Source organism: Harpia harpyja, chromosome 3, assembly GCF_026419915.1.
Source record: "Harpia harpyja isolate bHarHar1 chromosome 3, bHarHar1 primary haplotype, whole genome shotgun sequence".
Lineage (NCBI taxonomy): Eukaryota > Metazoa > Chordata > Aves > Accipitriformes > Accipitridae > Harpia > Harpia harpyja.
In genome coordinates this window covers 38,648,769-38,666,297 of record NC_068942.1, presented here as the reverse complement: position 1 = coordinate 38,666,297, position 17,529 = coordinate 38,648,769, and the positions used below count along the sequence as shown (strand labels likewise).

Here is a 17,529-nt window from a genome sequence, read left to right as displayed (position 1 = left end):
TTAAAGCTTTCTTCGAAAGGAAGAGGCCTGCTGGGTTTGAAGGAGGTGGTGGTGTGAGAGTGGAAAGTGTAATGTTGTACTTGTGGGCTTCTGACTTTTTGACAGACTTACCTGATAGTTGATGTTGTGTTCCTTTAGCTGTTTCCTAGTAATGTACTGTGGGGCATTTAAGGCTCTAAGAAAGCCCAGAAATAGCATCATTTTACAGTTAGAGCCTGACTGCTCAGCCACCGTTGTTGGTGCTCACCAGTAGTGGTGGGACATAAAGGCAGGTTTCAGCCATACTTGGAACATAATGTAAGGGTTTTTCCCTGCCTGCCTGTCCTCCCCGCTCCCTGGAGTACTGCAGTGGGTTTCTGGCAGCTTATTCTGTGAGAGGGAGGGAGAGAGAGAGAGACGGGAGATAATTGTCGTTGCCTCACCTTGTTCTCTGCTGTTTGTTGCAGGTCTGCAGTTTGAGTTCATTAACCCCATCTTTGAGTTCTCAAAGGGAATGAATGAGCTACAGCTCAATGATGCTGAATATGCACTTTTAATCGCCATCAACATTTTCTCTGCAGGTAAAAAGCCAGGGAGATCTGAAGAGCTGCAGCAGTGAGTCAGAGGGCAAAGAAAGTAGAATTAAGGAAGGTCACAAGCTGAAGAGGAGTAATAGAGGGATTTATACGGTCTAGTGGTAAAGGGACTGTATTACTACTGCTTAGGGTATTCATTATATTCTGAATTTTCTAGTGCCACCTCCAGAGAAAATCAGATTCCCCACTGCTGGAAAAATGTATAGGAAAATCAGCCAATGTTTATCTTCCTCATTTAGAAATTGCTATTTTACTGTCCCCTCGATGTACTTGGCATGTCTCTGGTGTGATGGAGGTCACGCGGCATGAGTGACATCTTGTGGTCAAGTAAAGATACTCCGGGTGTGAGACCAGTATTGCTCTGGGCCAGGTCAGGGCTTTGCAAAGAAGCTACGTCTACTCTTCACTTCTGTTTTGTCTTTCTGACCTGAAAGATGAGGGTTTTGTTTTGTTTTTTTTTTTTTTTCCGTTGTACCTGTTTTCTAACTGGCTCAGCTGCTGGAGAGACTTTCCCATTCCCTTCTGAATGGGCAGCTTCCCATCTCTACTGGGACAGGAATGTGAGATGAAACACATATAGTGCTGTTTGGTCTCTCTAACCTTCCATCCTTAGAGGAGTCAGATCGGACTCCCCATGTGCAGTAGACATCACTGAGAAAGAACAGATACAGAAAACTGACATAGCTGTTGCAGTCATGGATGACTCTCCCAGCTGTGCTGGGTGAATGCTAGATGAGGTTTTGGGGAGAGACCGTACTGAGGGACTGGGGTTAGGCAGGTGTGTCAAGTCCAGTGAAGCTGCTTGTGGCAATCTGCTTGCTTCTAACCTGCTTTTTGGCAGACCGACCGAATGTGCAGGACCAGTCCCTGGTGGAGAGGCTGCAGCACACCTATGTGGAAGCCCTTCATTCTTACATTTGCATCAACAGACCAAATGTAAGTGCCTGACCAGAACATCTCCAACAATGATGAAAACTGATTTTGTGTTTATGCAGGCACATTTCCTGCAGTACTGTCTGTAACAGGTCTCTTGCTGCCTGTACTGTCGTGGTGTTCCCTTCTGTGGCTGTTTGGTAGCAGCTGTAAATGCAGGATTTGTGAACTGTCGCAGCCTGCTGTCCTGTATGATGTTACATAGTTTAGCCAGCAGGGAAAGTCTGGAGTTTTGGGACATGGTGTAGTATTTGTATTCCTCCACACTGCCGCCTCCTGGAGAACGCCGGGTTTAGAGGAAGTCAGGGTACAATGCATCATCTGGTGTGGTAATTTTTTTGAACAAAGTTTTAGTGTGAATTTGCTAACAGCTGTCTATTTGTCTGACTCTGCAGGACCGCCTGATGTTTCCACGGATGTTAATGAAGCTGGTCAGTCTTCGGACACTAAGTAGTGTCCACTCTGAACAGGTGTTTGCCCTTCGGCTGCAGGACAAGAAACTCCCTCCCCTGCTCTCAGAAATCTGGGATGTGCATGAGTGACCGCATGCTCCCAGGGCACTGATATGCTGACATAATGCCATCTCCCAGCCTTTGCTAACGAGAAGCCAGCCTCCCCTCTCCAAAGCACTGAACTCTGGGCTAGGCAGTGCAGGCAGTGAAGAGCCTGGGGTTTCAAAGTTGTCATGAGACTATGCAGGAGGCAGCTGGGGTACATCAGATGAGGGGGTTGGTTTTGATGTAGTGCCCATACCCCAAAGGAATAACATGAAACATCTGAAAATGGTAGAAATGAAGACCTTCCTTCCCCACACCCCCCCTCTTTCTTCAGAGTCTTTCTCTTCTCTAAGCATGTCCTGAGGGCTTGCCCATTGATCCTCTCCTCTCTTGTTGATTATGAAAATGAATTTGCAGGAACTTGGCAAACCCTCTCTATTTGAGAGTAACCCAGCTCAAAAGGCTTCTGCAGGGTCCCCAGTGTACCTGGATCTGAGGAGCTCAGGGAAGTCAATGTGGATGTTCTAGGGGTTTCACTGGGTTTCCTATAAATAAAATCTCTTGTGTGTGCTGCCCTTTACAACGATTCCAAGAGAAGTAGCTGTTATTTCTTAATTATGAGACTTCATCTCTAGAGCTGCCCTTTCATTCTGGTCCTCCTTTGGAAAAAGGATTCCTCTAATGTGTAGTGCCCTTTGTCTAACAGGATGGCCCTCTGTGTAGGGAACATCTGTACGTCAGAAAGATGTCAGGTGTAAAGTAGTGGATTTTTTTAATGTAATACATTGCAGTTTTATCTCATGGTGGTTCTCAAGCCAGTTCACTTTACCTTTGATTTGCTAACAGCTGGAAAACTTTAGCTCAAAACAAATCAGGGCATAGATTTTATCTTTAGGGGTGGAATAGAAGAAAGATAGGTGGGAAGGACTGGTACCTAGGCAAGGTAGGTGTGGTGGAAGGATCTCAAAAACTTCCAAGAATTTGGAGCATGTGGTATGTGTTCCAAGGTGGGTGTGAAGATGTATCGGCCAGGGAGAGAGGACACACTGCATTTAGTGAAATATGTGGGCATTGCGTAAGCTATGGGCTGCACAACTCTCAGATCATGGGCTGCAGGAATATTGGGTGTAACCAGATTCACTTGCGTCTTCTTCCTTTTGCCAAAGTCTTTCCAAGGTACTTGCTCAAGGTTTTAGTGATGGTCATGGGATATGGAGGTCCTTCCTGTATGAGGAGTGCCAACTGCTTTAGAAGGACGCTTGGGTCTTGTATCCTTTCTTCACTTTGGGCACTGTGAGATCCACACTGGATTTATGCCCCAAGTTCTTAAGTATCCACATCCATCAGTATTCTAGGATTTACAGCAATACTTTGTCTGACAGAAAAGTACACTGTTGTAAAACATGTTCTTCATTTTCAAAGAAACAACATCTTATGGCTGATCTCAGAGATGTAACCTTAAGTAACCTGGTAGCTTGGTCTCATGAGTCTTCTCTGTCATAGGGGTCTATGTTTGCTTGCCCGGTGAGCATCCCAAGAGCCTAGGTTCACATGGCTCGTTTTTTTGTTTGTTTGTTGGTTTTTGTTTTTTTTTGGCTGTGTATCTGAGCGCTATGCCCGTGGTGAGGGTATCGTGTCCATTTTGCACTTGAGGTTGGTCCCCTGCCACTGGCCTTCACTCTGCACCTTTGTAAAGCACTTGTAACAATCTGTAAAATAATCTGTTGTTTTTTATAACTCATTGCAATTGCAAAAATTCTTGTTTAAATCTGTATTTTTAACTAATCTGTTTGAGAAATGTTAATGTTTATATAAAAGAATAAAGCCTAATACAGGATTTTGACATTCTCTGATGTGCTGTCATTAGACTGGAGGAGGGTGGAGTAAGTTCTTGTTATATCAAGCTCAAAGCTGATATGAAAGTGAGTATATAGGTTGGGGAGGAGCAAGAAGTGGTGAAAAAGAAATAGTGCAACCCCAGGCAGTTCCTTTGGGCCTCTACTATGAGATTTTAGCTTGCTACGCACCTTGCTGTGTGCCAGAGCTGGCAAATAGGTGAAGTGGATTAAAGGCATGTCATGAAGACCATGAATTATCCATACATACGTCACCTTGATTTGTACAGCTACGTTCAGAATTTAAGCCTTTTATTCCATGTGCTCTACTCCATTTTCTGCATATCGTGGTTCACCAAAATTGAAATAGGAGTCCAGTGTGCCCCTGGCTGCTGAGTGGATTTCAGCAGGATCCTAGCTGCTACCTGGTATGAATACATCAGAAATGATCAGCACAGGAGAAGCAGCAGGAATAGCTGTCCATGCACATGACCTCAAAGGCAACGGTAGAACAGGGGAAGCGGAGAGCTGTCCAGCATTAGCTGCTTCCTAAGCACTTGACAATCCCCTGCCACAATGGGAAAGGAAAGCAATTGTCAATTCAGCAAGGCTCCACACCACAGGCTATTCTGCTGAAGCCTCTGCATTACCTTAGAGTATAAAATTTAATTTGGAAACTACTAGATCAGAGGAAGAGGGAATAGGAATAGGCTTAGGAGACTGGAGCGGGGTATGCAGTGGGGAGTAACGAGCAGAGCTGAAGCCAGCCCTGCGTGGATTAAAAGGATGGCTGGGCCGTACTGTAAGGATTTTCTAAAGAATGAGGCTGTCAACAGGCAGAAGAGGCAGTGGCAATGAAGCTGCAGCTTCATTTTTAGCTTCATTTTCTTCATTTTTAGCTGCATCTCATTTTTACTAATTTGAAGAGAAAAACTGCATGTAAATTTGAGGGATTTTCAAAGTACAACCCATAATGTTGCTGTTGATGGCAGTGGTGAAAATGGTGATTTTCCTGGGCTCTGGCTTCTCCATCCCTTTTCATTATTATGTAATCAAATACAAGCTCCTTGTTTACATATTCATGTTCTCATTGTTTTAAAGTGCAGATCAGTACAGAATTAGTTATTTTGTTTTATAGCAGCTTCCCAGGTTAGCCCAGGGAGCTGAAGCAGGTGTGGGGGAAGAACGTTCCTTGAGGTCAGTGGCCCCTTTGCACTTTTATATTTGCAAAATGCTACCTAGGCTTGAGGCTCAGTCCTGCCGCTCCAAGTCTCTGTACCCTATCTGTTTCAAATTCATTTTGCTAACTCGGCCACTGGAGAAATCATGGGGTGCTTGAACTGCAATTGCAGGGGGTGTTCCCTGTTGGCTGTACCCTTATGCAACAGCTGTGTTTGCTCATGGTCTATTCAGATCAACAGTGGGAGGAAGAAAAGACGGGTGTATTTCTTAAATCCCAGTTCCTCTACAATGGGCAGTATAAATGTGGAATATCAAGTATTTCACTATTCTCCACCTTTTTTTTTTTTTTTTTTTTTTTTCCAAACCATTGGGATACTTACATTCCGGTTCTGGTTGCATTTTGGGTTTACTTCAGTAATTTTGGTTTTGTTAATAAACAGATTTTGTTGCACAGTGTACTGGTTTATAGGAGCTTGGAAGGCGTTAAAAAAGCTGTACCTCAAGCTTTTAATAACCAAATTATCTTGTAATGTTATGAAGCCAGTAGCAGATCAGCAAGTAAGTAGCTGAGGGTGGAAGTACGCAGCACTCTATCTCCTTGTTTCCTTATCCGTGTGCCTCCCGCCTGCCTTGCTGGCCCGGAGCCGGGCTTTGCTGTGAGAGGAGGTTTCACCTTCTGCTTGCCAGGACGAGGTTTGAAATCTTCCTGGGGCTGAAATGTTCCAGTTTATCTCCACGCAGCCCGGTCCGAAGAGCTGGGTCCCCGCAGGATTTTTTTCCCGCCCTGCCATCTTGCCCTTCAGCCTGCCGCCTCCCCGCGCGCCCCCACAGCGGTCCCCTCCGCGCGGCGACCGGCGGCGCGAACCACCTGCAGCGCTCCCCCCCCCCCCCCGCCGTCGGGTGCGAGTGGTTCGCTCCGCTCCTCCCTCCTTCCCTCCCTCCCTCCCTCAGGGTGGCGCGTCCCGCTCCTGGCGCTCGGTGCGGAACCGGCCGGGCGGCGCAGAGCGGCCGGGGGGCGGTGGCGGGGCGGCAGGTGAGCGGGGACGGCTGCCCGCGTCCGTGTCGCTGTGGGCCGGCACGCAAGGCCGTGGGATGCGTGTGTAGGTCAAAAGCGGGGAGCCTGCCCCACCGCCGCTACGCCTGTATCGGGCAGGGGAGCGCGGAGCTGCCTGAGGTGATCCGCAGCCGGACAGCTGGCGGTAAGATTCCCCCCCCCCTCCCCCCCCCCCGCCCCGGTCTTTGCCGCGGCCGCCCGGCTGAGCGCTGTGGGGATGCTCCGGTACGGCGAGCCCTTCCGCAAGGTCACTGCTTGGAGGAGGCGGAGGTGGTGGCCCGTCGCTGCGGGGAGCGGGGCCGGCCGAGGTCTGCCCCATCCTCCCGGGGCTCTGGCCGGCGGGGTTGCGCGGGGCCGCTCGCCTCGATGATGGCCCGTTGTGTTGCGCGGCCGCTCCGGGGGCTGTCGCCGCGGGGGGGGCTCTGCCGGCAGCCGGCCGGTGGCGGAGCGGTCCCCAGGCGGGAACGGGCAGCAGCCCCTGGGGAGGTGGTGGTGGGGGGTCGCTTGCGGGTTTCCAGCGGAGCAGGGGACGGCGGGGAGCCTGGAAATGGCGGCGTGGCCGGCCGGGGAGGGGGCTCGGGCGGCGGCGGGTGTGTGTGAGGCGCGGGGTCCGGCCCCCCTCCCGCACGGCGGGGCGCCCGGCGGGCAGGGCCGCGCCCGGGCCTCCCGGCGGCTTTTCCCCGCTCCCTGCCGGGAGGAAGCGCGCAGGACAGTTAGGGCAGGTAGAAGGGAGACGCAGAGCGGACCGATCCCCTTCGAAGAGGTTAGGTGTGCGGCTTTGTGAAGGGATTTTGCTGCAGTAATGTGGCTGGAAAGGTGCTTTTGCTCCCTGGTTTGTAAACAGCAGATCCTGTTACTCCCCGCGACAATAGAATAGGAAATCCGCTTTATACTAGGCAATTTCTCATGAAGTAACCTATAAATCAAGAGCATTTTCGCCTTAGAAATGGGTGTTGCCGCCTTGCTGTGTCGCTCACTTCTATTTTCAGGCGGAGGAGGGGAAGAAAGCTTGGTCTGCGTTACTGTTTGTGTGGAGTCGCGATAAAGAAGTGCTTAGAGAAATGATAAGCCTTGGGGAAACTGGTTTGTTGTCTGGCTTTCTTCTCCCCCCCCCCCCCCCCAAAGTCACCCATATACCATGCTGTTTTCAGACATACACAAAATAACATACGTTATAAATTCACAGCCCCGCGGAGATAAGGTAGAACTGTGAATCTGGCAATACGCTGTGCTTTCCCTAGGCAAGCCAGCCATTTTCTCTATATTCAGTGCAACTCTGGGTCAGCATTTCTGTTGGAATACTCTCAAGTGTCCTTGCTGTGCTCTTTGCAGCATCACTTCTCTGCAAAAAGGATGCTACTGGTAGACAGAAGCAAGGGGAGGAAAGATGTATTGTGGTGTCTTCAGGGTCGCGTAACCAAACCAAAGTCATCCAAATATAGGTTATTTGGGAAGTGTCTCCATTTTTGGACTTGATACTGCTTGAACCTTGGGAACTGTTTTGGATGGGCACAAGAAGTACTTGCTGTTTTCAGCACTAATGAAAATCTGCAATCCTGACACATCAGAGAGAGAGCAGCTCAGACATCTAACATAGCTGAAATGTAGTTTTTGCAGGATCTAATCTGGCCATCCCCTCATAACACGTTATGTAATACTGAACCGATTGATCATTCCAGTTATAAAATAGTTCTTTTGCTTTACTGTTGTGTTGTTAGAAAATGCATAGCTCTTGGACCCAATTTAATATACCCTGGAATTACTTATACACTCATTAAGCATCTTACTATGTGTTTCATGAAATGCAAAATCATCAGCAAGTCTCTAGAACACTTTTGTTTGGAAAATAGCCTTGTCTGCACTAAAAGATCTTGCATATGCCTATCCAGCGGTGCTGCAGTTGTATCGCAAGTCTGGACTTTTGTGTTTTTACCAAATTAACGGCTTTCAAGCTGTAAGCTTCGGAGTCCTACTGCATTAGTTTCCACACCATTACTATTTTTAAAACCATTCTAATTTTATTTTCCTTTTTCCCATCCAGTAATGTCCACACTGAAAGAATGTTGTCCATACAAAATGCATAATATGTCCAAGATGTATTTCCATGATGTATGGGTTATGTGCCAAAGCCATGAATGGTAGTGAATCAAAGGCTGTGTAGCAACTGGCAAAAAAACAGGTCTTCTGGTTTAAAGTTTTCATGGAAAAATGTAAAAAGGGCAAACCTCTCCTTCAATGTTGATACCATTCTGTAACTCTTTTGAAAGCAGACAGGGTGTGTATGTAATGAAGTCCGACTTCAGTCTGTTTCAGAAGGATTTTGGAGACAGCGAAATAAAAGTTTCAAGGATTTTTAACACTAAGCCTTGCCCACCTAGCCAAAGTAGCTTTTTAGTTTTTAGAATATCAGGATTGATGGTGTAGTAGAAATGCTAGAGGCATCAGTGCATCTCAAGTCTTACTAAAACACTTGTTCATATCATCTTCCTAAATTAAATTAATGTTGGCTTTGATTTTATCTGGCTTGGGGTGAGGGGCACAGAGGCTCATCATTTATAGCTTTTTTCCCTCTCACCTCAAGCTGTATCAAATATTCAAGTTATGTATAGACAGGGTATACTAGACATACTCTGGAAAGATGTTCAGTCTGGTCTATTTAATATCTTTTGCAATCAGTCAGTTGAAAACCCAAATATTTATGAAAATTTATGGTATTAAATTAGCAAGTCACAAGTACTGCTGAATTCTAAGAGAATAAATCTGTTCATGACTTTTAATTTACAGCACTTGAGCTAATAGATTTTCTGTGATACTTCTTCCCAGATATATTTGTTAGAGAAATTACTTTCTTTTTTGGGGGAAAAAATACTGTTGGAAATTTAGCGCATGAGAGTGGATAACAAATGATGTAAAATTTAGTGACTTGACTGTCATTTCACACTGTAGGTTTTTAACTAGGTGGGTAGTGCTGTCATGCTCGCAAGATGGGTATTGATACTTTTTTGTTAAAACCAAGTACAGATTTGAATGTTTCACTTAATTTCCGTTAGGAAGGAATTGGAGGCAGACAATGCATATGTTACAACCCAGATTAATTCCTGCAAATGTCCTTTGGCCTTACTGTGCCTGCATTTAAGATATACTGCATTAAATTTCCAGCAGCCCCTTAGCAGAAAGGTTTTAGCATAGTTATTCAACGCACTAGTAGAAAATACAGAATGTAGCTACTGATTTGGGATTTGCAGCAATGAGGAAAGGATTTAGAAACAAGAATGAAAGAGCTTGATGTGCAAGGTTAATACCACTTCCCCAGTTTAAACGATTTCCATCTATCTCAAGGTATAAATTTTCATAAAGGAAAAGCATCGTCACTGACCTAGCGTGACACGAAGTGAAATAAAAATGAGGAGCATGAGGCATCAATTAGAAGGGAATATTTTTTAGTGGGATAATCTGTTAATCTGTGGAATAATTGTGATATTTCTTTTGATGATGGAAGGGTTTGCTGCTTTTCCTTCTCCACCTCGAGAGCCATGAAAAACTGTTAGGATGACCTGCTGTTCACTCTCTCTAACTGAGCCTGTATAATTCAGCTGGTCTTTGCTCTGTTGTCTGAGCTAGAAAATAATTTTGGAGTGATTAGAGTCTCTGTCACTGGAGGCCTTTAAACCTGTCAGCACCACATGAAAATTACTGTTCATGATTGAGAAGCATGCTCCTGATTCGTCTCTTGGAACTAGAATAACCAACTGAAACCCCAAACCCAGCAAAACTCTGAAGAAATGACCCACATACTGCCAGGAGCTCTAAAATCTCTTTATAACAGAGAACTCCCAAATGGGGAGGCCATGCATTTTGGTGCCCAGAAACCACTGAATTGTGAGAGGTTGTGTTTACTTTTAATCACCGTGACTAGCAGGGCCCTTGCAGTGATTTAAAAGTAAGAAGTGCTGCTTGTGTATGCCTGAATTACCTATGCTGAGGCAGTTCTCATGCTGTGTTCCTAGGCATTGCCGTTAAATGAGAGACTGTTGTGTTTCCAGGTCCCTGTGAGGAATAATGCATCAGTCTAGCAGCAAGGAACAAAGTTTCATGGTTTTCTGTTTCTCCCACAGCCTTCAATATTTCACAGCAGGGGCAGCCCTCAAAAAAGGGCTAGTTGTCATGTCGCTTTTGATGTATCATGTAATGTTTGTCAGATCTCTCCTTTTTGTTTTGTTTGTAACTAATTTCTAAACAGTTCTAAGTGGTATTTGTGAGAATCAGGAAATTAACCTTATTTTTTTTACACAGGGGACAAAGATACCCAGATTGACAGTAGCATATCTGATGACCTCCAGGAACTGTGTGTTATCTTATGAGCAGAGCAGCCTTTTTTTTTCTTAATCTGTTCCTTTTCTTAGTCACATCTGTGAGTTCAGCACCGTGGTTGTGTCCTGCTTCCCTTTATATTCTAACTGAATTTCCCGCTGTCAGTATCAAATGTTTGATCGTCATCTTGCCCATAGCTTTGACACCAGCTTCCCTGGATCTCTGCTTGCCTAGGTATATTGTACTTGCTCTGGAAAGGTCCTTGTGACAGGAGATGGGAAGTTCTGCCTCTGCCCGTTTACATCTCATCACATAGCAGGAGGAGAGGAGTGCTTTTTGTGATAAAGATGATTAGGAATTAAAACCGGTATTCATCAAAATTGCTTCAGCCATGAACACCAAGCCACTCAGCTGCTGTCTCTGTGTCTGTTTCCACTCGACAGCAGTTAAACTGTGCTGTGCTGGAGCTACAAGCTGGGCGTGCTTGTTCGGTCCTCTAGGCCACCTCGTTTCTCCCCTCTTTCTCTCATTTTTCTTCAGACACATCCAGCAGGTCTTGTTGTTTTCCCTCCTTCCTTTGCCGTGGTGACTGCCAATGTCCAGAAGGTCCTCTTGGGACCCCTTGTTCTGTCACTTGCGGGCCCTAACCGTCCCTTGAGGTGGTTCCTATCCCTTCTTCGCCCTGAGGTTCCTTCCCCCAGTGTTTACACGTGGGTGAGTCTGCCAAACACGCGCTTGTCACGTTGCAGAGCTTTAGCAGATTAAAAATGGGCTCTTCTCTTTGACTTCCTTTCAGTTTTGACCAGCTGGTACTATGATTTATCACCAAAATTAATAGTGGGATTGGTTTGAGAGTAGGAATTTCTGATCTTCAAGTGTTGATGGAGAGAAGGGGAAGGCGTGTGGAGGGAAGGAATAACAGGGCAGGTGGCACACGCGGGGAGACAGGCTGGGTGTTTCTAAGACAAGGCAAAACAGATGTGAGGCTCTGAGTACCAGCTCTGTGGTGCTAACAACAGCCAAATAAATGGGTTATTTCAAATACTTCTCTTTATTTTCCGTTTCTCATTATCCTGAGCAACGTTTCAGTGTGTTTCCACACTGGTTGTGAGTGTCCCCCCTTTTCTGCCTTATAAACGGCTGGAATTTATTGTCGGGATCCCAGCGAGCCTGTCATTTGTCCCCATGGGGCCCGTCTCCAGGAAGGAGAGTTGAATGTGCCTGTATTTGGTGATGCCATGAGTGATGTCACCTGTTAAATGAGGAGTTGAATAGCTTGAAACCTATGTGAGAGGAGAAGCCACTAGTCATTGGTGCACTCCTCGCTGTTTGCCTGCGGTGTGTCTTTTCTACCCGCTGTCCTCTTGTACAAGTGTCTTCTCTGAGCTCCTGGCCTAGAGCTGCTTACCGTGGCTGGGGAGGCATGGTGGCAGGGGAGAGCACTGAATAATTTAGCAGTTGCAGCTGCATCCAGCAGTTCTCTCAATGTAAATGTCACACGCTTTGTTGTTTTCCTGTTAATTTTTTATGGCTGTACATTTGCAGTGTTTGGCTTTGGAAAAAAAACCTGCTGGTGCCTGTGTTACGGGAACTGTGGCCTGCTTCTCAAACGGGAACTGGCAGAGGGCTGGGAATGGAATCATCTTATGGGTGCTGGGGTCTGTCTAGGCTGCGCTCAAAAGCAGCGAGAAAGTTTCTCACTCAGCTCAAAACTTGAGCCGAAAACAGTTCTGGTTCAGAAAAGAATGTACTGCCATAGTGGTTGCAGACAGTGAGGCTAATTAGTTCAGGGGAGTTGTGTAGGTTTTGAGGTTTTCAGTTGCCGTTCCCCTGCCTCCTTGCAAAGTGTATGAGTGGCTGATACTGGAGTTTTGAGGATTGATGAAAAGCTGATGAGGTAGAAATAGGTGAGAAGGCTCTTTTATTTTGTGATGGTGATGTTGCACAAGGAGGGGGGGGGAAAGGACAGACTTGAAAAGAGTGAAGGGCAGGGAGCCAAAGCTCCTGTGTTACTCTTCTGTCATGAAAATCTCTGGAGATTATTTTTAAATAAAAGATGAATTTAAATTCGAACAGTGTAGAGCAAGACAACTGGCCGGGTTGACAGAGGGTTTTTATGCCAGAATTTATGTTCTATGAGAAGATGGTGAGTGGTGCTCTGCATGCCCTGCACTATGAGGAGCTGCAGGGAGGATCACGAGAGAGGTATTTCAGGCAGTAAAGGAGGGGAGGAGAATAAGGTCTTTAACCTAAATTGCAGTGTGCAAAATGAACTAGGGCTGAGGCTAAAATCTGTCATCTCCTTCCTGTTAGCAAGTAGAGTACTGTAAAAGTGTATGCTTCTCCTGCATTAGTTTATTGTTGATGGTTTTCCCCAAGAGTGTAGTAGAATAAAATAGATAACAGTTATTTGCATACCGTTCTTTCTCACATGCTTATCTCTCATGGCTCATTCAAGGCCTCAGTCTTGATTTTTCTTTTTGTATTTTCTTTTTTTTTTTAAACAATTAGTAGATGAATGTCCCAGCCGCATGGTTTTCAAATATCTGCTGGTGGGTACAGCTGTGCTTCTGTGGGGCGGGTACTGCTGGGACCACTTCTTTGCCTTGCTGCTGCCTGCAAATTCCTATTAGGGTTGCACCTTTCCATTGGCATGCTTTGCATGTCCTTTTGCACGTCCTTTTCGTGCAAGACTAAAGGAGCAGCTGCCGTGGATATCTGTGGAAGCATCCTGTGGGTACCTGAATAAGCGGATTTTGTCCGCTGCTGTTGGTACTCAGCTTTCTGCGAGCAATAATGACTTCTGATATTTGTAGTATTTGTGGATATGGAAAACCTCACCAACGGGGAGGCGTTCAATGTGTTGCAGATACTATGCTGTCACCTAGCTCACAGGCCCGCAGGTGCCAGGAGGGGTATGTTTCAGCATTGGCTGCGGGCAGTCCTTGTGCTGGGGAGAAGCTTATTTGTAGTGTGGGCAGTGCTGGGAGCTTTGGTAGAGGAGCGGAGGGGGTGGAGCGTGGCTGCAGCTGCTCTATAAATAGACCCAACAGGCTAAGATCTAGGGACTAAAGATTGGGTTGCTATAGAGATTGATCTGAATCAGATTACCTGCGAGTCTGTCTTCACAGCATGTGCATGTGTGGCGACTGCGTGGTCTTGCGTGTACAGCGAGCAGGCTGGTTTAGCCAAGCATTTAGCTGAAGCAGGGGGAGAGAGGAGGCAACGCTGAAGGGCCAGCAGATGACAAGGATGGGAAAATCTGTCACTATAGCAACCGAGAACCTGAATCAGTCCAGCTTCGCTCTCTGATGCTGCAAAAAGGTTCCTGTCTGTGTGGCGTGATACTCCTGTTTGTGAACTAGTTCTGGTCATGATCAGTCTATTTGTCGGCATCCCTGTCCATGCTACCTCCATTTTCCTCTGGAAGGCTGACATGGAGGCTAAAAATGTTTGGCTGTGTCAGTATTGTTTTCAGAACGCAAAGAGATAATATCATTCTGTAGTAGGAAGGGAAGAGATCTTTAAATTATTATCATTCTTCAGAAGGGCTTCCAAGGACGTCTTTTTGTAATACCAAGAACTGTTTTCACAGTCCATTCTCTAATTTTCTTTAATCTGATTTATTCTGTGCTTTTCCTTGAGCTTTCTGGATAGATGGAAAGTGGAAACAGTTGGAATGCCTCTGCTGTTTTATCCGTAAGGAACTCTTACTGACTCAAGTGATACGTGTGCTCCAGGGAGGATGCTTTTAGAATCTGCCTGCAGTCCTGTTCTCTACTGGCTGATTGCTTATGCTTGGAACTATCCCTAGGCATTTTGCAGAACCACACCTATATTGTAGACTAACCATATTAGCTAAATATGCCATTGGCTGTTGTAGGCATGCTTGCAATGCTTTGAAAATGCCTCCCCCTTTTTTTTTTTCTTTTTTTTCTTTTTTTTTTTTTTCCCCTCTTCTTTGGTGCCAAAGTGCTAGTATCTTTTTAAGAGTCACAGCATTGGCATGCACTGCTGCCTTGCCAAGGTGGAGAGTAACACACAAAGCAGCTGCACCAGTATAGCAAGTCCATCCAGGTCTGACTTCAGAAATTGTTCCAGGTTCTGTCAAGCTCTGGAGAAGGGGAGGTGTTCTCAACTCATCTGCGCTGTCATCTGTGTTTCTGGTGTTAGTAGAACCACCGTAGTATCTGGATAATAGGGATAATGGGCTTCCTAGAATGTTGCATATTTTTAAGTATAAAACTACTAGCAGTGTTACTGTTAATATAGCTGTTAAGCAGAGAAAGTGTAAAATGGCTTCTGTGAAATGGGGACTGCTTGTCTGCTTCTTTACAAGTTTAGTACAAGCAAAAATAGTATATGCTATACCAGAGATAATGACTGGAATCGCTTGAAACAGACTTGGAAGAAGAAGTAACCAAAATTTCAGTGGTAAAGATTCCATAAAGATTATTAAAATGTCTAGAGACAGGTCAAAGCTACCATGAATAGTTCATATTGTGCTTCAGACTGTGTTGATTCTAGTTCTACAGTGAGTTAAGTGGGGTTCCTGGCCACACAGGCGAGGTTGGTTGGTCCTCAGGTACTTGCGCCTATTTCTCATAGCTTAGCAGATAGCTGTCGCAGCATGCTCAAGGTGTGTAATGTGAGAAAAGGAAACATAAATCAACCAAAAAGTGGGCATTGAAACTCCTGGCCCTATTTGTGTTTGTATCAGCTTTCAGTTTAGTCTAATTGGTATGGAACTTGAGTTCACAGTAAACAATGCACTAAGGTCAGGCATAGTGGCTATATATCTGAACTGATTACAGACTGTCTTGGCTGAGAATAAGTAGAAATTCAAGATGTTCCAAGGACATTTTAGAACTGAAAATTTAGTTCCTTTTGGACGTGGCTGGAAAGCTGGTCTTTTGCAAGGTGAGATTTCAGTGAACCAGAATTCATGTGGCTTCTGTCCTGTAATTCTTGCTGTCTCCTTCATGACTTCCTCTTTTTTTCTCTTAGAAATTAATGTCCCACTGTATGCTCTTCACTCAGTTGGTTAGTAAATTGAATTGTATGACCCTGGTTTATGTTCTAAAGGTATCCATGCACTGGTGAACTGTGCAGTATGATCCTTGTACCAGATAAAAGCTGGAGATAATGGTTAAGGAGAGGCCTTTCCGGTACCATCCTAAATTATTGAAGAGTTGCAAGGAAAGCAAGGCTTAACATCTGCGTGTTGAAAAATAAACTACTGGGTTTTGTATCATTTTTTCAAGCAATGATTTAAATACCTGCTGACTATCACACAGCTGAGTGTAAGGCTGGCCTATCAAAGCTGGAAGCTTCTGTGTGAGTAAAATGACTGTAAATGAGCTAAGTTGGGTTGACAGTTTGTTGTGTTCAAGTTATTCTTTGACTAAATGACTTTGTTCCTCTAGCTTTGTGTCTTTTCTTTTTAGACACTTTTAAAAAGACTGAAGACTCCAAGGGGTAGATGAGACAGGGGTGCTGCACAATTCATGTCTCTCAGGACTAATGCTGGGTATCGGTCTGACACAGATGGCTCTAAACTGATAAGAAGCCTGCTGCAGTTCTTTCACGCTACCATATCCGTTCTGTGGTGTGGTGCTTTTCATGAGTGTGTGTGTGTGTTTATATAGACTTTTATTTCTGGGAGGACTTTAAATTGCAGAATACCATGCAGATCGTCCTCTAAGAAGTTGTGCTACAACCTATAACGTGGGTGTTTGGGGAATTTTGAAATGTAGAGTAGTGCCAGTAATAGAAGTGTTGTTTTGAACACTTTTTTTTGTCTCGAGTTACTGGTAGGCCGTGGGTTAGTGCTGGCTCTGGCCTTTGTCTTTGCGTTTAGGCTACTGTGCCAATTTCTGTTAGTTCACGAGTATTGCTGACAGCTGCTACAGTTCATGGGTAGTGTTAGTTCTCACCAACCTGTTCACCATCCGTATGAGTGCTTATTTAAATTATGGTGTTCTCTGATACGTGATATGTTTGTGCAGTATGTTTCTGTGGTGGCCTTCACTTCTTTATTTTTCTCCTTTTCTTGAGTTGAAGTTATAGGAAGTTTCTTCTCAAGCGTTGCTTGAGGATTCAGCCTTCAAAGGGCTGGTTCCAAGATGTTTGCAAAGAAAAAGCACACTGCAGAAGACCTTTTCAGAAAAAGCAACCTAGAGTTAAAGCAGCTTGAGAGAGAAGAGGCTATCAATGTCAAAACCTGTACCATCTCAGAGTCAAGATAATCTCTCAGTTCAGGTCCAAGTGCCAACATGAAAGAAGAAATGGAAGTATCTCTTAGTTGTTTGATCTCTTTCTGTTCTAATGTACTTAGTCCGTAAAACCTAGGAGCAAGAGGAAGGATGATAGCAAATCTCTGAGAAAGAAACTACTTTACCTCTTTATTGCCTGTAGAGAAGCTGTCATCTGTAGTTCTGTGATCATATTATGTTCAATCAAGTTTTTCCAATTCCCTTAGCTGCTCACTCCTACCTTTTCTTTGTGCCTGCACAAGCATTTGTGTGGCCACTTGATGAACCAAATAATAGAAATAACCTAGTAAAAACAAAAGTGGCAAGGGAGGGGAAGTGAGGGTGTTAGTTTTAGTCCATATCAATTCTACAATCTGATTCACCATGTGACTGCACAAGCACTTCTGCCAGCACAGAGGAGGCAATGACACTGGCCTGAAAGCAAGCTTTTGGCAGATAGGGAGAAAGAGGCAGGAGTGTAATGGCTGTTTGTGTTGGTTTATACAGACCATCTACTGTGGTGTCTGACTCCAACCAGGAGTAGGAAGATGAGTTCCAGCAAATATTGATCTAATGCTCTTTAATTGCCGTCATTAGCCATTACTAGATCTCTGGAGAAGCAAGAGATTGAATAGGGGAAGGCAAAACCCCTAAACTTGGTTCTAATTCTCCTACCTCTCGCTCCAACCCAACAAAACTTCATCTTCCAAAAGAAAGCCTGTGTCCTTTTATGTCTCGCTGTAACTATGGCCTTGTTAAGAATAAGTAACCAAGTAAAGGAGACTGTAGGAGCCCCTGCAGAATATCTGCATCAGTCTGGTCTCCCTGTGTTGCAGTAGAAATCAGAAATCTCAGCACTCAGATCTTTTTTTTAAAAAACTGACAGAA

General features: G+C 45.2%; 2 protein-coding genes across 6 annotated transcripts in view; both read left to right on the top strand.

Moving 5' to 3' along the window:
* The window catches only part of NR1H3 (nuclear receptor subfamily 1 group H member 3), a 30,030-nt gene extending 26,177 nt beyond the window's left edge, over positions 1 to 3,853 (top strand). For all 5 annotated transcript variants that reach the window (XM_052782010.1, XM_052782011.1, XM_052782014.1 and 2 more), the window contains 3 exons: positions 447 to 560; positions 1,417 to 1,511; positions 1,904 to 3,853. In XM_052782010.1, coding sequence (XP_052637970.1) covers positions 447 to 560; positions 1,417 to 1,511; positions 1,904 to 2,050 — 356 coding nt within the window. In that variant the 3' untranslated portion in view covers positions 2,051 to 3,853. The remainder of the gene's footprint in view (positions 1 to 446; positions 561 to 1,416; positions 1,512 to 1,903) is intronic.
* A 2,208-nt stretch (positions 3,854 to 6,061) lies between these two features.
* The window catches only part of MADD (MAP kinase activating death domain), a 76,573-nt gene continuing 65,105 nt past the window's right edge, over positions 6,062 to 17,529 (top strand). Inside the window, exon 1 of the mRNA XM_052781998.1 lies at positions 6,062 to 6,221. The gene's annotated coding sequence lies outside the window, so the exon portion shown is untranslated. The remainder of the gene's footprint in view (positions 6,222 to 17,529) is intronic.